This window comes from Eschrichtius robustus, chromosome 11 (assembly GCF_028021215.1).
Source record: "Eschrichtius robustus isolate mEscRob2 chromosome 11, mEscRob2.pri, whole genome shotgun sequence".
NCBI classification, from domain to species: Eukaryota; Metazoa; Chordata; class Mammalia; order Artiodactyla; family Eschrichtiidae; genus Eschrichtius; species Eschrichtius robustus.
Window position 1 is genome coordinate 113,841,304 of NC_090834.1, and position 20,481 is coordinate 113,861,784.

The 20,481-nt window shown below is 58.4% G+C and overlaps 1 protein-coding gene across 2 annotated transcripts in view; it reads right to left on the reverse strand.

The window, feature by feature from the left end:
- Positions 1 to 1,642: 1,642 nt before the first annotated feature.
- AP2A2 (adaptor related protein complex 2 subunit alpha 2) overlaps positions 1,643 to 20,481 on the reverse strand; it is a 63,810-nt gene continuing 44,971 nt past the window's right edge. Inside the window, exons 7-22 of one of the 2 annotated variants that reach the window (XM_068556721.1) lie at positions 19,191 to 19,299; positions 17,722 to 17,869; positions 16,657 to 16,825; positions 15,382 to 15,519; positions 14,224 to 14,406; positions 13,576 to 13,673; positions 12,954 to 13,185; positions 12,672 to 12,845; positions 9,438 to 9,598; positions 6,779 to 6,861; positions 5,190 to 5,281; positions 4,396 to 4,517; positions 3,329 to 3,445; positions 3,171 to 3,240; positions 2,892 to 3,026; positions 1,643 to 2,042 (exon numbers count right to left, since the gene is read on the reverse strand). In XM_068556721.1, coding sequence (XP_068412822.1) covers positions 1,965 to 2,042; positions 2,892 to 3,026; positions 3,171 to 3,240; positions 3,329 to 3,445; positions 4,396 to 4,517; positions 5,190 to 5,281; positions 6,779 to 6,861; positions 9,438 to 9,598; positions 12,672 to 12,845; positions 12,954 to 13,185; positions 13,576 to 13,673; positions 14,224 to 14,406; positions 15,382 to 15,519; positions 16,657 to 16,825; positions 17,722 to 17,869; positions 19,191 to 19,299 — 2,109 coding nt within the window. In that variant the 3' untranslated portion in view covers positions 1,643 to 1,964. Of the gene's footprint in view, positions 2,043 to 2,891; positions 3,027 to 3,170; positions 3,241 to 3,328; positions 3,446 to 4,395; positions 4,518 to 5,189; positions 5,282 to 6,778; positions 6,862 to 9,437; positions 9,599 to 12,671; positions 12,846 to 12,953; positions 13,186 to 13,575; positions 13,674 to 14,223; positions 14,407 to 15,381; positions 15,520 to 16,656; positions 16,826 to 17,721; positions 17,873 to 19,190; positions 19,300 to 20,481 lie in introns of both variants that reach the window. The other variant, XM_068556720.1, reaches the window with a different exon arrangement.

A 20,481-nucleotide genomic window follows, 5' to 3' on the forward strand; every position in this document is an offset into this window, starting at 1 on the left:
CCCCTAGACCCAGGCCTCCAGAAGGCAGGCCCCCAACGCGCACCATGGAGTTGGGGGAGCCAAGGCCAGGCCGCAGGCCCCACCAGGATGAGTCCCACAGGCTCAGCCCACGTCCCAAACCCAAGTGCAGAACAAAAGGCACGTCACCTCGACACACCTAAGCTTCCACCCCCGTGACTGGGGAACAGGTTCCGGACGACGGGCCCGTGTCATCGGTTCTCAGCGCCCCATGCAGCCCCACAGGACGGGACCTTGAGCCGTATGCCGGGCGCCTTTCCCTCCAAAGACCACACACATTCCGATCGCCATCCCAGCATTTGTTCTTCTTTGCTGATGGACGCTCACCCAGAACGGTGGGTGGAGGGAGGGCGTCGGCTGACATAAGAAACCAGCCCTGAGCTGGCAGTCCGAACACTGGAGCCCAAGCACCGCATACCGTCCAGCACCTCGAACAAAAGCACGACGGCCACGCCATCCGTCTGCAGTGCAAAGCGGTGCCACCAGCGGCCACGCTGCCACACGCGCAAGGCCTCAGCCTCCACAACTGCGCGCTGCAGGGGCCGCACAGGCTGGTGGGTGCGGGAAACTTGAGTGGGGCGTCCGCAGCGCGGGGGGCCCCAGTACCCACATGGCGACTCCCAGAAGCTGCCTCCCCGCGACCCGCACCACGGCAGAGGGCCACTGTGTTGCCCTGCCCCACATGGTTTTCCCCACCGCGCAGCAGGGAGCCCGGTCCCTGCTGGAAAGCCAGGGTAACCAACAAGGGCCCCAGCTCTTCCTGGGCCCCTCAGTGCCGAAAGCAGACGTTGTCTGTCGAGGACAAACCTGCAGCCTGTGCCTGCCGCCCACCTGGTGCATCTGCCGCTAACAGGACACGGGCCCCGCCTCGGCATCTCGAGGCGCAGGGGACGGCACGTGAGAGCCGCGCGCACGGGGCGGGGGCGGGGACAGGTGCCAGCTCATGCCCGCTCTGCTCTCTGCTTCCTGACCACACGCAGGCCTCCCTCCTCCCACTGCACAGGCCAAGGTCCACAGCACCCCAGCCTGCAATCATGACCCCGGCACATTTAGGCCACTGCACAGGGAAGAGACCAGCTCACCTTCCAGAAATCTTCTCTGTTGGCCCACAACAAACGCTGCCATCACAATCGGGAACCAGTCCTGGGCCACTGTGGTGACGGTGCACTCATTTGAAACCCAAAGATGCATGAGGTTAGGTACACACCCTCTAGAGCCACCAGGAACCCTCCCCCCAGCACTGCACACATAAGGTCTCAGTCAGGCGGCTTTACAAATCTCACTTTAAGAACACAGTGCTGGGAAAAAGGAAAATAGAATTAAATCTAGCCAGGATACGTGTTTTTGTTGATTGTCATTGAGAACACAACCCTGTCTAACTTCTAGATTCAGAACCCGGCCCCGGCAAGCCCCCAGGCACTGTGCTCTCACCCTGGCCGAGGTCGGCGCTTGGGCCCCATGTGGACATACCCATCAGCCCCTGGGCCACCTCCCCGTCTCCCATCCAAGTAGCCAAGATCTATTCCCATGGCAGACAGAATGCCGCCTCTCCTCTCAGAGCATCAGAGATGAACTATCAGTAAGATAGCACCGGCATCTTGATAAAATTTCAAAAAACTTTCCATTTTCATTCAAACTTCTAAATTCCCTTTAATTTGTAGACTTAACCACAGAACTGTCTTGATTTCTATAAGAGTGGATCCCAGGATCCACGCCCCTCTCCTCCTGACTGGGCAGGCCGGCTGGGTCCAGGTTGAGCCTTTTCTTCCTCAGCGGCACACAGGCTCCCCATCCATCCCCAGAAGGGACGAGGCCAGAGAAGCAGGGCTGGGAGGCGCCCGGGCTGCGACGCTAGACAGGGCATGGACTTGCAGCATGGCAACGAAGACGATAGTGGAGATGAAGAAAAACGCAGACACAGGAGCCTGACCCTCTGTCCTTGTTGATTAAAACTGTTCCGAAAGCAATTCACACAATCTCTGAGAGACAGTTTCTCTACTCGTCCGCAGCGTGAGTCGGTACATCTGAAACAGAGGACACAGCGGGTCAGTGGCGGTGCCAGGGCAGATGCTGCGGGGCCAGCCCCGCCCAGCGGTCCCTCAAGGCCCCCTGCTCAGCCCTTCCCTGGAGGCGCCCACTGTTGACAGACTCAAGCATCGAACACGCTTTCAGTGGCAAAAATAAAACAGTTTGACAATAACAAGTGCTCGTGTGCATGTGGACCAACTGGAACCTTCACGCGCGGCTGGTGGGCATCTGAGACCGCATCGCTGTCGGGGCAGCAATGTTGACCGTGCCCGGACCCCATGAGCCGGCAATCCCACCCTAACTGTTCCCCATGTGAAATGAAAACACGGGCTGGTGGCACCACCGGGGACAGGCGCCACCTCTTCCCGTTCCCAAGCAGCCCGTGTCCTACACAAAGGCATGTCCGGATGTTTGCAGCAGCCCTATTCAATGCCTCCTGAAACAGGGGCAGCCTGATGTCCATCGACAGGAGGGCTGGGCAAACCAGCGTGGCACCTCCCCGCAAAGGAGGGCCACATGCTCCACGAGGACCCACCGTGGACACGGCAGCAACACGGTGACTGCTGGAGACCGGGGCCAGGTGGGCCCCACACTGGGCCACACGGCGCTGCCTCCTAGGGAGGCCAGGGCTGATGCGGGCGTGCCAGGGAACTTTCTGGGGCAGTGGAAATGTTACACGCACCAACAGGTGGTGGTGGTTACACAGGTGTACACATCTGTCGAAACACATCAAACTACCACATTTGGGATCTATCTGCACATCTCACTGTGTATGAATTACACCACAGTAAAAAAAAAAAAAAAAAAATTTAAGCGTATTCAGCGATTCCCTCAAGGCGCTTGACCTGGGCTTGCAGATTCGGCTCCAAACGCAGTAAGCATCCAATCTGGGTGGTTTTGGTGTGTATGATACCGGCTCCCACAAAGTTTGCGGGATTAGGATCAACTTCCTCTAGGAGTGCAGAACCAAAGCCAATAATCTGTGGGAAGAACCGGGAGAAACAGGAGCCCCTTGCACCGGCGCCAACAGAGGTGGAGGGTTCTCCAAGGGGAGAACCCGCCAGCCTCCTCCGAGGGCTCCGGTCGTGTCCCGACCCTGGGAACGTCCACAGCAAGACCTTTACCTTGGCTTTGGTGATCTCTGTGTCCATTGGATGCTTCGCCTTGAAGATATTCTGCACTTCCTGCTGGGGACTGTGGGAAACAGAGGCCAGCGCGGGTGCCGTCAGCTGAGCCAGAGCCGAGGCCCCCCGCCCATCCGGGGGCACAGGGCGCCACTCACTTGCTGAGCTGCTTCCAGCGCTGGAAGAAATCCTGAGAAGCCATTTCCGTGGGCTGGAAAAACTTGTTGAGTGTGATAGGCAGCTTCACAGACACATTCTGAAAGGTCCCCCCATACCTGTGAGCAACACAGAGGCACGCTGGGAAGAGTCCAGGTCCCGAGCGTGCCACCTCCAGAGCACAGAGGGGCCGCGTGCAAAAGGCGGGGCGGAGAGATCTGGAAGGGCAGCCCGGGGCTCCAGGGAGGCTGGTCCGTCTCCGGCGCACCGTCATCGATGGCCGAGGACGTCGGGGAACGTGCCCCTGCCACCCCCGGCCAAGGCTGCCGGGCTGGTCGCACCACCGGGGACAGGCGCCACCTCTTCCCGTTCCCGAGCAGTCCATGTCCTACAACTCCAAGTTTAAATCATGTGGGTTTTTTCTTTTTTCCATGAAAAGACTAAAAGAAAACAGTGCGCCTACGGAATGAAACAAAAATTCTGCACGTCTATTTCCCTACATTTTACAAAGTACGCCATCTGCAGGTCTCTGTATACTTCGTATTTGGAAAGGTGCTTTTTCAAAATTTAACCTTACAAATAGCCAGCAGGGAAGGCTGGTGTGCACACTCTACCGCAGTCACTGAAAGATGGCAGGAACGAGCCGAGAAGCAACACAGACACGTCACAAAAAATCATCAAACCGGCCTGTGTGCTCAGAGTACAACACGCAGGGGCTCACACACCCGACAAGGACCTGGAGGGCCCACCACCCTGCAGCTGACCTCTGGGGCAGCAGGCCGGGCAGCGCCGCGGCGCGACAAGCCCTCGGTCTCTGGCCTGAAAGCGCCGGGCCTTGGGAAGAAGGCCCCGCCCACCCGGCGTCCCAGACCCCGGGGCACGCTTTCCCTCCCCCACTTCCCACACCCCCTGTAGCAGACGCCGGAGTGTGCACGGCAGGTCACCCCTCGGTCCTCACCACACCCTCTGAAGGAAGGATGCAGAGGTCCCGCGTCACAGCCACGCGCTGGCCCAGCCTGACACCCCCGCGTCCAGCAAGAGCGGCTGGTGCCTCGGCCGGGGCTCCCACCTGAACTGGATGTTGAGGACGGGCGCCTCGGTGAAGTCGGACACGCACTCTATGTTGACGGCCTGCTGCACCTGCGCGCCCCCGTCCACGGTGGGGTCCACGGGCTTGGTCTGCAGGCTCAGATGTGCGTGTGTCAAGGAAGCTGTGGCGACGCTGGGAACACGGGCTGAGCCCCGTGAGCCCCGAGGTCAGAGAGGCTCCAGAAGGGGCCCGGCAGGAGTCGGCGCTCACATCCTGACCTCGGACGAAACCTGCCGTACGTGTGTTTTTAATGACTATCCCGAAACACTTAGCTTTAACGGTCCACGTTTAAAACGTGCTTATCTTAAAATAAAAATAGATCTGGCCTGTAGTAAGGAGGTTCCTGCTTCACACGGCTTTTCCAGGGAAGGCGGCATCCTTGGTGGTCAAGCTGGGCCTCCTTCTCCCTCACTTTACCCGGGCGGCCCGTCCTCACAGGAACAAGACACCTGGATGGCAGGGCTGATGGGCTGGAGAAGCTCACGTCCCAGTTCTGCCGTTTATACGGGACTGTCTCCAGTCGCAGCTCGTCCCAGGTGGCCCATCACTCGCTCTGCCTGGGCAGCAGCTCCCTGGGAGACTCCCCAAGGAGACCAGAGCCCCGGCGGATGTGGAGGCCGGGACAGGCCTGCATGAACTTCACCAGCGTTATAAACAAGCAACGTGAGTGTGGGAAGGTCCCCTGAGGCTGCAGTAACAGCACCTGGAAACGTCCTCCTGGTCTACCCTCCACCCGCTTCTGCCAGGGGCCGAGGGGCAACGGAACCAAGGATATTGGCCTGGAGGTCGTCCGAACAGATGAGCGTAGGAGTAAAGCTCAGGAACTGCGTGGAGGTCTTATTACCGTAAAATATGAACATCCGGCCTAGAAGGAAGCAGAGGAGCTTGTTCCCACGCCACGCCACAGGCTCCTGAGCTGCACGGAGGAACCCAGAGCCCCCGCCCCACACAAGTGACGCCCCGAGCCCTCAGCCTCGGCACTTGGGGGGCTCGGAGCCAGCACAGCAGAAACCGCCACACAGACCTCTGTGAACGCCTTTACGCCCTCAGAATTCAGAATGGAACGTGAACTTCCAATCTCCTGAAAAGGACGCACAGGTGGGCATGCCTCTCCCACAGCCTAAGAAACACCACGGCTCCTGGGTGACGCCACCGTGGCCCGGAGTCTAACCCCTTCATCAAATGAGAAACCAACACCTCCGTCCGTCCTCAGTGAGAAGGAGTCTGAGGGGCCCTGCGGGGCAGACGCGCTGCCTTCCCACCCTCCACTCGTTTCCACAGACAAGGCTCCACGATGGTGCCAAGAGGGAGGCGGGGCCAGCAGCCCACAGGGCCCCTCGGCAGCAGCCCCAGTAGTCAGTGGGCATAATTTTGGGGGGCTGGGGGAAACAGAAGGCTTTTTTTAAAAATGGGGTAAAACATACAGTATACAGCCTGCAATTTACCATCTCAGCCACTTCTAGGTGCACAAGGCAGGGCACGAAGCACATGCACATGGTCGTGTTACCTTCCCCACCATCATCCCCGGAACGTTCCGTCTTCCCAAACGGACGCTCTGTCCCCATGAACACTCACTCCCCTCCCCTCCCCCACCCCGGGCCCCACCGTCTACTTCCTGTCTCTATGGATCTGACTCCTCCAGGGACCTCCTGGGAGTGGAATCAGACAGCATTTGTCCTCCTGTGACTGGATTATTTCACTGAGTGTAGTGTCCTCAAGGTTCACCCTGTGTAGCCTGTGTCACAGTTTCCTTCCTTTTTAAGGCTGAGTAGTGTTCCGTTGTGTGTTTAAACCACATTTTGTGCATCCACTCAAATGGACGGACACTCGGGTTGCCTCCACCCTTTGGTGACTGTGAACATGGGTGTGCGAGTACCTGTTCCAGTCGCTGCTTTCCTTTCAATTCTTTTGGGTAAATACCCAGAAGTGGGATTGCTAGGTCATATATATGGGAGTTCTATTTTTAGTTTTTTAAGAAACCTCCAGACTGTTTGCCACAGCAGCAAATACATCCCCCCAGCGCACAAGCTTCCAATTTCTCTACGTCCTCGCCAACACTTGTTTTGTTTTTTATAGCAGCCGTGCTGATGCGTGTGAGGTGGTACCTCGACGGGTCTGATTGCATTTCTCAGACTATTAGTGATGCTGGGCACCTTTTCATGCTCTTTTGGACATCTGAATGTCTTCCTTAGAGAAATGTCTAAGACTTTTGCCCATTTTTTAACTGGGTTGTTTTTCTGTTGTTGATTTGGAGTCCTCTATATATTCTAGAAACTAGACCCTTTTGAGATATGTGATTTGGAAATACTTTCTCCTCATAACTTCTAAGAGAAGTTTTCATTAAGTAAAGTAAAACACGTACCTAAATTCTGCCGAAACTCAGACTTCAGTCCAATCTGAAGAAGCTGGTTTTCAAACAACACACCATTATTTTTACAGACAAACCTGGGGGACAAGGGACAGCATGTGAGTCACTCAAAGCCACCCACCCACCGAAAATACCAAGATCAGTTTTGAAAAAGGGTTTAAAGAACACGAAGACCAGAATAACCTCTCTGGGACGTGAGGGAAGGGAAAAGCAGCAAATATTCCAACAAACACCATTAAAAGTGCCCGCTAGAGATGGGAGGTAAGCTGAGAGGGTGACACGGCGCAACCAAGGAATGACCGCAGGAGCAGGTCGTCTGCCTTCCATGAAGGTGCTGCTCAACCGTGAACAGCTTCCACTGACTCAGGACACGGGCGCCACGGCAAAAGCACACACGTCTGTTCAAGTCGGCCCACAGGCTCGGCCACCGGGGCTGTGCGCAGGCCACGCACACCCACGCCCACACCCAGGCGGCCCTCCCCGCGCCTCCCGTCCTCCCCTCCCCTCTCCCCCGCTCCCCCTTCCCCTGGTGCTGGGAAAGCTGGACAGCTACGTGGAAAAGCATGAGCCTAGAACATCTCACGCTACATACAAAAATAAACTCAGAATGGATTAAAGACTGACATGTAAGCCTGAAACCATAAAACTCCTAGAAGAGAACACAGGCAGAGCACACTTTGACATAAACCGCAGCAAATATTTTCTTGGATCTGCTCCTAAGGCAAAGGAAACAAATGCGAAGATAAACGAGACCTAATTAAACTTAAAAGCTTTTGCACAGCAAAGGAAATCATCAACAAAACAAAAAGACAACCTACTGAATGGGAGAAAATATTTGCAAATGGTAAGACCAATAAGAGGCTAATTTCCAAAACATATAAGCAGCTCATACAACCCAATACCGAAAAACCAAACAACCCAATTAAAAAACAGGCAGAAGACCTGAATAGACATTTTTCCAAAGGAGACATACAGATGCCAACAGGCACATGAAAAGATGCTCAACATCACTGATCATCAGGGAAACGGGGATCAGACCCACAAAGAGACAACACGTCACACCTGTCAGAATGGCATCAGCAAGAAGCCCACAAGTAACAAATGCTGACGAGGACGTGGAGAAAAGGGAGCCCTGGCACACTGTTGGTGGGGATGTAAACTGGTGCAAACACTGGAGAACAGTATGGAGGTTCCTCCAAAAACTAAAAATACAGCTACCACATGATCCGGCAATTCCAGTCCTGGGTATATTCAAGGAGAATGAAAACACTAATTTGAAAAGATACACACACCCCAATATTCACAGCAGCATTATTTACAGAAGTGAAGATATGGAAGCAACCTAAGTGTCCGTCAGCGGATGAGTGGATAAAGATGTGGTATAATATACAATGGAATACACACACACACACACACATACACACACTCACTCACTCAGCCATAACAAAAATGAAATTCTGTCATTTGCAACATGGATGGACTTGGAGGGCGTCATGCTAAGTGCAATAAGTCAGACAGAGAAAGACAAATACTGCATGCTGCCATTCACGTGTGGAATCTGAAAAATAAATGAATATAACAAAGCAGAAACAGACTCACCGATATAGAGAACAAACTAGTGGTTACCAGCAGGGAGAAGGAAGAGGAAAGAGGGAAGACAGCGTACGGGAATAAGAGGTACAACCTGCTATGCATAAGATAGATAAGCTACAAGGATATATTGTACAGCACAGGGAAATACAGCCACTATTTTGTAATAACTTTAAACGGAATATAACCTAAAACAGTTGAGTCCCTACGTTGTACACCTGACACTAATATGATGTTGTAAACCAACTAACTATACCTCAGTTTAAAAAAAGAGAGTCTGTTTTCAGCCAGAGACGGACAACCAGCGGCACTGCAAACCTGCCCTTCCCCAGTCATTTCCAACAAGCAACAGGAAAGACGAATTAGCATGCGGGGTGAACGGAGAGAGACTGGAGAAACTAGACAACCCAAGAACTCTTCCGTGGTCACAAAGACCGAGGACAAGCAGCCGCTCCTCGGAGACAACAGAACTCACACCCGCGCTCCTCTCGGAGGGCGGCCCCCACCTCCTGGCTGGATTTAGATCCGCAGAGACAGGGGGACACAGAGCAAGCAGGGAAAAGCGACAGGACCCGCGCAGCAAAGCGCGGCCAAGAGCAGCCTGGGATTTCGCCTTCAAAGTGGGGGAACGGGGCCAAGTCGACCGCACGCAGGACTCTGCTGGCCCACAGCAGGGGTGTGAACGTCGGGACACCGGTCAGACAGAGGTGACAAGGATGGAACGGGTCAGCGGAGGAGCAGGAAGTGGGCCTTGGAAGCAGACCCCACAGGACAAAGCAGTGACTGTGAACTGAAGAGCGTTTCTTCAAAAAAAAAAGCTAGGTGCCTGGAGGGCAGACACGGGGCGTGATCAGAGAGCCCAGGGGCACAGCACGGAGAGCAGAGTACAAGCGTCCTGCAGGGCAGGCGCAGCCCACAGCAGCAGAGAGCACGCGGGGCGCCCGCCGCTCCCTCACCCGCCCAGAGCCTGAGCCTCCTTCCTCCCTGAGGGCAGGGCACCCAGGGCACAGGCCTGGCGGGGGCGGGGGGAGCCCCTGTCCTCGGGACGCAGGCGGCAGACTACCTGGCGAAGTTGTCCTCGGAGCCGGGAGCCAGGGGAGCGACCGCGGAGGGTGAGTCTGAGAAAACGTCCACGAGCAGCCCGCCGGCGGAGGGTGGCGGTCCGGTGGGCACGGGGGGCGCAGCGCCCAGCCCCAGGAGGTCTGCTGACGGAGACGGCGTGGACTGGAAGAGAGGGCGGGGAGGGTCAGCGCGGAGCCTTCTGGGCAGCACGCCGGGCAGGCGCAGGGCCTGCGCCCCCCGCACCCTGAAAAGAGGTGTCTGGCTGCAGAGAGAAGCCCACGCACGTCACTGTCAACCATCTAAAACAGTCTGAAAACATGAAAGGAGTAAAAGCAAGCAGCTTATTAGGGTGCATCCTTAATCATTTCTATGTTCCATTTCGTTACAGAGAAAAAGCAGATAAAATGCCTGCAGAACAGGGTTTTTTTTTTAAATAATTGCTTTTTTCGTTGTTTTGTCTTTTTTTTTTTATTGAAGTATAGTTGATTTACAATGTTGTGCCTAAATAGCTGGTTTTTGATCCTAGGCAAAAGACAAAGAACAAAGCCAAAGCCCTTCCCAAATCACTCTCCAGACTCACAGGAGACACCACAGTGCAGTCACCATACGCTCACTCCCCAGACGTCCCCCCACCGGCTGCACAGAGAGCTGGCGCCGCCCCTGCCAGGGCGGACACGTTCCAGAAACGTGCAGGGTCCTGATGACCACGAGGATCGTGTCGCAGCAAGAACCAGGCCTGTGAGAACTCATCTGGAATGACGCTTAAATGTCCCACTGGACCGTCCTGAGGGCAAATATCCACTTACAGTTCACCTGAGGCTACATCCGAGAGCTGCTCTTCGTCACTGCAGTGAACATCTTGCTCGGTTTTAAGACACACTCCCTCATCTTTCCAGGAACGCAGCCACGCTGGCAGCCACGCTGAGAGCCAAAGGAGGCCAACGCCCTTTCTTTCTCAGGAGTGTGGATGCACCCACCCTGGGCACTGGCCAGTCCGCCCTCAGGCCATGCTGAGGACGTACACGCGGGAATCATTACGTTAGCATAAATAACTACTTATTTCCCTTTTATATTTAGAGCACTGCACTGAATTTCTAGCAAAATCACACATGTAGGCAGATGATCTTCTGTACGGATTCCACGTTGAGACAAAAGAGGCGTCACAGAACACGTGTCCCGTCGCGCAGAGAGGACGTGGGCCTGAGCCGGCTGAGAGCTCCGCTCCGCGTGCCGGGCCCTCCTTCCCGGGGCTCCAGGGCAGGCAGCGCGCCAGGCCCACGCTGCGGCCGGAAGCGGGCGGCTCCGGGTGCAAGGGGCTCCTGGGTAGAGCGGACAGGCCAGGCCGGGCTCCCCAGGAGAAGGGGAGGGGGCCCCAGAGGAGCTGTCGAGCTTCATCAGAAGCTTCTGCGCCGTCGGGGAGTCTGGATGAAACGGCCACGGGGGCTCTCAGCCCTGCACCTGGGACGACACTCCCGCACACACAGCCCCTCACAACAGCCTCCCGCCAGCGAGGCCATCTTCGGGAGCCTGGCCACCCAAGGTTAGGAGCTGCTCCCGGGGGGCCCCGAGCCTCCTGTGAGTGACGCGAGAAAGGCCTCTGCCTGGGCCACAGAACCCGCAGCCTGACGGGGTCACTGCACCTCTGCCACCTACTGCACAATGCCTCCACTGGTTCCCGAAGAACAGCGCAAATGCTTTTTAAAGTAGGAAAACCCTTCTGTCCCGTTAAGTCAAACACAGACAGACAAAAGCAAGGCTGCTCCTTCGGGAGGCCCCGCTAGGACGCCTGCTCCCTCCCCAGACCCCACGTGCAGGCTCCACCCTGCAGCACTGGGACCCCCCGCCTCTTCTCAGGACTCGGGGAGACCCTCCCCAAGGAGCCGGCCTGGCACCCACTCTGCACAGGTCACACCCGCTCGAAGCGCCGCACACCACAGGGCGCAGGGCGGCTCCGGGCTCCTCCACCAGCCCAAAGCCCCAGGAGGACTGGCGGCCTCCAGACACCCACCCTCAAGGCGCACAGACAAGCACCCCGAAGCCACAGCTGAGCTGAGCTCCCAGGAAGGCCACAAAGAAAATCACTTCCTGGCGTGACCTGTGAGCCTAAATAAAAGGCATTCTGGCCAATATTACACAAAGCAAAAGGCATCACAGGTTTTCTTGTAAAATCCAGACATCTCAATGCCACTTTGAGGCGGGGCCTCCCTTCTGAGTTTGAAGACAGGAGAAAGAAGACACCAGGAGGAGAATCCCAGCCAGGAGGGACCCCAGCCTCTTCTGTCCTGCTGCTTCTGCCTCAACTCCCCAGCCCCGTCAAGGCCTTCCCCCTGCCCCAGCTCCCCGAGCCGCGAGGACAAACGGGAACTCACATCCACAGGGCCACGAAGGGCGCCCCTGGAGAGAAGGTATCAGGGCTCAGGTGAGAGGTCCTGACTGTGACGGGGCCCCAAGTCAAGGGCCAGGCCAGGTCTGAGCACAGGCCCCACGGCGGGCCCGAGGCCCCGGGGCACACAGGGAGATGTGGAGCCAGGCGAGCGGCCCCCCGCGGAGCACCAGGACTCAGACACGAGCACGTGCTGGATGAGCAAACCACCCGGGCCCCGGGCCGTCCGCACGCGGGCACGCGCCGCCCTCACAGAGGCCGCCGGACAGTGTAAGCAGCACCGTCCATGGCACTGGACCGGCGTCCTGGAGGGGAGACACAGCTCTCCAGGCTGCCTCCCGACGGGCCAAGCGTAAAGCCCAAGGTCCTCGGGAGCCGCGCGCAGGGCCGCGGGGGCTGCTGCCCAGCCGGGCTGACGCACCTGCTCCCTGGGCTCCCTCCAGCGAGCCGAGAGAGGAAACCCAACTCTCCAAACGGCATGTTCCCCGACGAACGCCGAAGGACACGTTCTCAGGGCATCGTGCGCGAACAGGACGCGCGCGCTGATGTGCTCACTAGTGAAAACCCTCTGAGGACAGCAGGAGGCGGGTCCATGGACACCAGCAAGCGGCGCGGGACTATACGGCAGTCGTGCAAGAGACGGGTGACCACGTCTTCTAAATCCAAAGCCGAGGGGAGACGTGGGAGCTGACCGCGGACCCCAGACAACCATCCGACAGACACAGTCTGGCCGACAGACACAGGTGTCTGGGTCAGCCCGCCCCCCCAACGACAACAGTCCAGGGTCACGGATCTCGGGGACCAGGTGCCCCAGGAGCTCACGCAGGGTACGGCCCTCAGGAGGCGACCCACCGCGGCGCTGGTGCTGGACGGGGCGGGCTCGGGGCCCCCGTTGACGTCGGCGCTCCTCTCCCGCTTGGCCTCCTCCAGGTCAGTCACCGTGCTGGGGCCCTTCTTCTTCTTGAGCTTGGCCAGGATAGAAGACTCACGTTCTGGAAACGGAGGCATCTCCTCCAGGACAGTCGCCTGGGGGGAAAGGAGCCCTGGGTGAGCGCAGCACAAAGCCCCATGGCCCCCGGCCCCCAAACAGGGCGGCCAAGGCGAGGCGGGGGGGAAGAGAGCAGCGTGGCGCACCAGGATGTCGGTGCTGGCGACGGTGCTGAGCCGCAGGTACTCGACGGCGCGCTGCTGCAGCTCCACGTCAGCGTTCTTCAGCTGGCTGTCACTGCGCAGCACATCCTGGATGGTGCCCTTCACCTCCGGGAAGAGGTTCACGAACTTGATGTAGGTGGACAGGAGGAGCGCCCTGGTGGGGACGCTGCACAGGTGGAACTTGGAGTGCAGCAGGTGGAACTGGGTCAGGGGGCTGGGGGGGCACACAGGGCACGGCGTCACCGCCACGCCTCACGCCCCGCCTGGCCCACCCCGCCAGAGCCTGACCCCCGTGCGTCCCCGCCGGACGGGGAGTGAGCGCAGAGTGACACGGGGAGGTGAGCCCACGCTCCGCCAGAATCTGCGCGTTCCAGCTCCAGGCCGAGCCCCGGCTTCCCTCTGAACAGCGCTGGCCATCGGCCACGTCTCCTTTTCCCCCCAGAATCCCCGTGTTCCGTACAGTCAACCAGAGTGGACGTGCCCTCGCTCCGGGCTGTCCTGGGGAGCTCGGGACATCAGCTGGCCTCTACTAGGCCATCGGGTGAGAACCAGTGGGCACAGGCCCGGCACTGGATGCGGGACTCCCGGCCCCCGGGTGACTCACCTGGATCTCGGGTCTCCTGCTATCAAGTTCCCAAACTCCCCTAGGATGTAGCCACCGACTTTGACCAGGTTCTCGTGGCACGCTGGGGCCTGCAGCGCCTACGGAAGAGCACGCGCGGTGAGCCTGGTGCCCAGGCAGAGGAGGCACCGGTAGCGCTCGGCCACCGGAGAAAGCCACTGAGCCGCGTGACGAGCCAGGAGAGCGGGCTCAGGCTGCCTTCCCGGGGAGCCTGCTGAGCCCCTCCCGAATGCACTCCCCGCCCCATCCTCCCTCCTGGCCACTTCGGCAGAGGAATCAGTAGCAGGGGAGCCCCACGGGCAGGGCCGCGGCCGACCCCACCCCTGGAATGAGAGCTGCTCCCAAAAACTGACGCTTGGGCCCTGGGCAGGGGTGGGGGCACACAGCCCTCGCCGACGGAGACCGCGAACCCCCCACGGCGGCCCCACGCTTGCTCTCGGACACACAGAGGCCAGCCCGAGGCCCCGGCCCGGGCAGCTTGCTCAGGAGGCCGCTTGCTGACCGAGAGCCTCCCACCCAGGGCCGCGGTGCTGCAATCAGGGAGAGAGGGCACTGAGACTCCAGCGGAGGCAGGAGCAGTGCCGGAGCCCGGCCTGCGGGAAGGCTGGCGGGGGCGGGGCGGGGCCACACCTCAAACACCGTCTTGGCGGCGTAGCCCTGCACGTCGTCCCGGTTGATGACAATCTGGATGACGCGGTACCACACCTCCTCGCTCACGTAGTCGCCCGCGATGCGGATCAGGTTCAGGATGGTGTCCACGTACCACGTGTAGTCCACGGCGTACTTCTCCGCCAGGATGGCGACCTTCAGCACCTGCAGGGCACGGCCACTCAGGGAGGGCCTCAGAAGGGCCTGAACCCATGCCAAAGCGACCCCCACTTCTCAAAGGCGCCCGTAAGTCTAAGGTTCCAGGAGCAGACGTGGAAGGACGTGTCGAGGGAGAACAGGCGAGAAGGGCACAGCTGCAGGAGGCATGGCGAGCCCCGCCCGCCCCACCCACCCGGCCCGCAGCCCAGGCAGCCCCGCTGGCAAAGCGCAGGCCGCACTCGCTGGGCCTCCTGCTCCAACACCCCTTCTCACCGGCTCCCCAGGGCCCCTGCTCCGGGCTGCGGAAAGGAGACCCCTCACCTCCCCAGGGTACAGCCTCCTCCTGCACTGAGCCTGCCCTGAGCAGCACTGCCGCCGACCTGGAGCCCGGCCCCCCGCGCTGCCGCCCTCACGCCCACCTTCCCCAGCATGACCTCCTGACCGCGCCCCAGAGGCCCCGTCCACCTGCTCTGCACACCCTCTGGCCTCCAAGTCGACCCTCCGTAACGACCCCAGAGTGTCGTTCCAGGACACCCGCCTTGTCACCGCCCTCGGCTTGGAGTCCTTCGAGCCCAGAGCTGGCCCCAAAGCTGGGCGCTGGGGGCCCCTCACTGCCACGCCGGCCTGTGTCCCCGCTGTGCCCGCTCCCCACGCACGCCCTGCTCCCTCTGTGCTGAGCACCTGCCTCCCGGGACCTCCGCACAGGAGGGGGAGGGGGAGGCGGAGGGGGAGGTGGGGGAGGGGGAGGGGGAGGAGGGGGGAGAGGGAGGAGGGGGAGGCGGAGGTGGGGGAGGGGGAGGGCCTCTGCAAAGTGATTCTGAAAGACCGGAAGGCTCCACTGAAAACGCTGATAAAAAACTAAAGCAAAGGACTCTTCCATCCAGTACACAGGAGACTCCCAACAAAGGCTGTAAGAAGGTACCTCAGCTGAGACACACAAGCATCGGTGCCGGTGACGACACAGAGGCCGCCAGAACTCACAATCTCTTCTCGGATAGAGTAGTCGGCCGTCTCCAAGTAGCTCAGCATCTCGGCCACGATCTGCTGGGCGTTGCTGCGGTCGCACATGGCGTAGAGCAGGTCCACGGCCCGCTGCCGCACGCTCACGTCCCGCTCCGTCTGGGGAACGAGCACAGAGCCAACAGCCACATGAAAGGAGCCTGGGCAGGGGACGGTGGCAGTCCGCTGTGACACATACCCTCCCATGGTCCTGAGCCGCCCGGCCGACCCCGTCCCAATGCTCACTCGGAGCTCTCCCCACTCACCTCCCAAATCCAGGGCCCCGAGAGCCCCTCACTTGCCACCCCACTGCCCCCCTCACTCCGGCACTCGGGCCAGGCGGCTCTGGACCGGCCAAGATCACAACCCCGCTCCATCCCCAGGGGGGTGGGTCAGAGGCCGCCCGCCGTGTGGTCACAGACCGGCCCCTTCCGCGTCGCCTGAGAGCCTGTCCCCGTGCTGGCTCCCAGCCCCACCGCAGACCCTCAGAAGCAAGAGCACGGCTGCTCCCCAGCACAGGACAGTATGAGAGGCGCTGCCGTGGGCCCAGCCACAGGCACGGCAAGAGCAAGTCTTTCTCATCCAGGCAGTGACGGAAAGAGACGCCACAACCACCCAGGAGGAATTCGAAACACCAGAAAGCGAAATTCCAAACCTTTGTACGGCCTCTTGTTCAAAACACACACCAAAAATGTCTATTAAATACGTGCAAACCCAAAGGAACAGGGTCAGACGTGTTCTCAGCAGTAAGCCCAGGACCAAGACAGTGGGTTCTATAGCTTCCCCACCTGCCTTCAGTTTTCTAACACATAGGAACGCAGTGGATGTGGCTGTGTCTGACCCTGAGGAACCAACCCTCATTAGAGCAGAAGACCTCAGCTTGGTTCTTCCAGCTCTGGAATTTCAATTCCCTGGAAAAAGCAAATATTCTTCCGCAAGGAGTGAGTTTTCTCAGAGACATGGACAAAATATTTCATCCTTCTACCAAAAAGAACAGTTTCTATTGATCCCAATTTTTATTGCGACTCTGCTCGCGTGCCTGGCCCAGCGGGAGATGCCCTGTGTGGTCATGGTCTCTTGCGGGCAGAACCCAGAACCGCCCGGGGACGCACACAGCCGGGCAGATCGCCCGGGGCCTGAGAGCACGGCCCCAAGTGACCGCGGGACCCCCCCACCGGTAGCTCGTGAGTGACAGCACGAGTGACACAGGGACAAGGCGCCCCCGTGGCCAGGCAGCCCCCGGAAGGGCACACTTGCCTTCAGGGCGCTGATGACCGTCTCGATGTGCGTCTTCACGGCCTCGTGGGAGAACTCGGAGCTGGCCAGCGCACACATGCTCTCCAGGGCCAGGTAGCGCAGGTTGGTCTCCCGGTGCTGCAGGAACTGGCCCAGCTGGTTACAGGCGCGGACCAGCAGGTTTGGCTCGCTGTGCGGACGGGAGAGTGGGTGGGCAGGGGTCCCCCATCAGCCTAGGCCGTGCCACGTTCACGGCCACCACGGCCTCCCGGGACGCAAGGCCTGACGCTCACTCTGGTTGGCACCACACGAGGACCCGCGCGCCTTGCGTCCCCCAGAGCATTTCTGAGTGCATCTGCAGAACCCCTGACTCCAGAGGGTCGAGGGCAGCTGAGACCCTGAGCCTCCACGCCAAGCTGGCGGGGCGGGGGCGGCAGGGGGACCCGGCTTTCACCAAGCCTCACCCAGGGGTGGGCTCTCAGCCAGAGAACCCGCTTGGCCGACAGCCGGACAAAAGCCGCGACGCCAAGAGACAGACGCACAGACGGAGATGATATAAAAGAGGTTACTGGCTATTTAAGTACCGACTACATGAAACTTGGCGTTAAGTCTCTGCTCGCTCTTTACTCTGCCCTCTGAACACAGTTAACAAGGACAAGGAGGCCCCTCCGAGAGGGACAGTCTTGTTACCGGTGCCCAGCCCCGTGGACCGCAGAGCTCAGGCAGCTGCACCTGGCGGAAGCGCTGCAGGAAGGCGGGGCCGCAGGAGCACCCCCCCACCCTCTTCCCTCCCTCCCCCTCCCCCTCCCCTCCCCGTGCCACCTCCACACGCTTTCCCACCACAGCCTCAGACCAACAAAGCCTACAGGGCGCACGTGCTCACGCCGCATTCCCAGGTGGCCCTGGGAGCAGCGGGTCGGGCAGGACGCCCAAGAGAAGCAGGGGAGCCCTCTGGGGGAAGTGAGAGCACGGCAGTCAAGCTCACGGCGTGGAGGCTCTGAGGCCAGAGCGCGCACGGGGCGGCTCAGAGCGCGGCGCCCTCAGGCCGCCGGGGAGGGCGGCGCGGGGGGCAGGCGCGGGGCCCACCTGTCGTGGTGGATGATGAGGCTGATGGCCTCGAAGAGCACGGCGTTCTTGGCGTTGGAGTGCTGCACCTTCTTGGACTTGGGCGGCTCCTGGGCCTTGTTCAGAATCGTCTCCAGGCACTCGGTGAGGCGGCCTCGCACTGCAGGGTCTTCTGGGCGAGACAGACAGACGTTGGCCCGGCTCCCCTCGGCCCGCACGGCCGCCCCACCTGCGTACTGGTACCCCTCATCTCACAACCCCAAAAGGAAGGGCGAGGACCCCTACTCAAACCGTGTAGCTGCTTAAAATAAGAGGATTTGACAGCCAGGGTAACTACACGTACATTTTAACACAAATAACATACACAAGTTTTTGCTGAAATATAGATTATGTAAGTCAAGGAAAATAAAATCTCAGAGACGTGGACAAAACACATGATATGAAAGTCTGAGGGAAGGGGGAGCAAAAGGTTTTTTCCTCTACCTGCTATTACCAATAGAAACAGAGAAAACACTATGAAGAGCAATAAAATGAGAAAGAAAATTTTAAAGTTCTAGTCAAACCAGAAGAAAAGAAATAACGGACCAAAAAAAGACTAAGAAAGCAATAAAAATACCAAAACTCCAGAAACTGTTGCAGCACATCTATGGCACCTACCCAACCACCAGCTGCTCAGGGAGGGCAGGCCCTGCACACCTGAGCGGACGGAGGGCAGGGCCCCCAAAGCCGCCCCGGGATGGGGGGCAGGGGCCTGAAAGGAGGAGGAGGGTGATGAGATTCACCCCCATCGGGGGTCGGAGTCGCCCCAGGTCTCGGAATAAAGGAGGCAGAGGTCAGTTCCACGGAGAGAACTACTGCCGCAGGGGAGACGGGGGCGGCCGGCGGGCGGGAGGGGGAGGCAACGGTGGGGTCCCGCTCCCGCTCCCACGTGAGGGCTCTGCCGCAGGGTGTGCGGCTCACGCTTTAGCATAAAACAGACTCAGAATGGAAAGTTACTGGAATTTAACAAAGACATACCTTGTACAAACACAAATGAAGATTAAAATGTAAAGGTTACAACAATAAAACCATCTTTGTAGAGGCAATTTGGAAGTATTGAACACAAATTCTCTTGTGCATTCTTCAACCAGGAAATTCTATTTCTAGATACCTATCATACTAGTCAAACGTAACGTTTTAGAATAAAACACGAACATTAACAATATCAGTGATGTGTACTTTAAGGTTACACAGATTGTTAACAACTTAGGATGTAAGGTTTCAAACAGTTTCCAGAATTACTCATAAAAACAGAGATCACCCCGAGCCGTACCAAAATTGTGATTTCTCTACCAGCTGCTGGGGAAAGCCAAGAGCCATGGCAGCATCACAGAAAGATCCAGAGAACAAGAGCCAGCACCGGAGAGGACTTTAAAGATAGCAAACAAGAGACCTAACCCTAACACGCTGCAGTAAACCCCTGCGGAGAGGCCTCTGCTGCACGCTGTCACCTGGGGGTGGGTAGCACTGCAGCAGCCTCAGAAGTTTGACTGACAGCCAGGGAGCCGGGACGAAATAGTACGTGTAATCCTGGAGGTCTGTGGAGGCCGACGTCACGATCTGCAAAACAGCACGGGGGATGAGACACCGTGGGCAGGTGTGCTGAGAGCGTGCGGCGCACTTGTCTGTGTCTGAGGGGCAGGAGCACAGCCGCCCAGGCCCCAGGAGGAGCCACTGAGCGATGACGCCCCTCCCCCGCGGGACACAAACCCTGGGCACCGGACCCTCGAGAGCGCCACAGCGACCCCGCCCTCGGTACAGCGTTCTCGGAGCCTGGACTGGGAAAGTGCATTAAACGCAGAAGGGAGGCCTTCGGTCCCGGCCCTGCACCCACACCGCCCCGAGCACAGGCCCCGCCGCGAGCTGCCCAGGCCCGAGAGCAAGCGGCCTCCCATCACGCTGCCACCCGCCTGTCCCACACAGTCTGGGCAGGACAGACACCCCCTCAGCCTCCTGAACACGGGACTGTCCCTAAGGCAGCACACGCCCACCAACACGCAGCCCGGCGCCTCCCCACGTCCTGCGTCTGGGAGCTCGGAGCGGCTCCTGTCACAAAGCTCGCAGTGGAGACACCAGGTCATGAGTGACCTGAGACACGGCCACTCCTGCAGTGGGTGAGCTCCAAGCCGTGTAAAGCACTGACAGGACCAGCAGAAGCGGGTGCGGGCGCACCGAGTGGAAGAAGGACCGCGCCACCGCGTGGACACAGCCGGCCAACAAAGGCTGCCTTTCGAATACGTCTCATGCAGCTAACGCCACACTTAGAGACAAACTTACAGCTTTAAATGCACACAATGAAACAAATACAAAAACAAAAGCATTGAAAAATTCATCTCAAGGGTTTGGAAAGCGACTAGCAAATTAACCCAAAGAAAGTAGAGAAAACAATAAAGATATAAGCAGAAAGTAATAAGGTAGAAAAATCAAAATAGGACCAACAAAGTCAAAAGAAATTCTTACACACTTGATGAGATTAATCAAGCAAAAAATGAAAAGGGCAAATATCCAGCGTCAAAATGGAGAAGAGAGACCTCAATATGAAGCCGACACACAGAATCACTTCCTGCCAATATGTCTGAATATTTACACAAGTTAGCAAATGTCAAGAATTGAATTTGAATTGAATGCATAATTAGAAGTTGTCTCACAAAGAAAACCCTAAATTCAAATGGCTTCACCAGTTAATCAATGATAAAAATGTTAGCAAAGATACAGAAAGGAATTTCCTTAATGTGGCAAAGA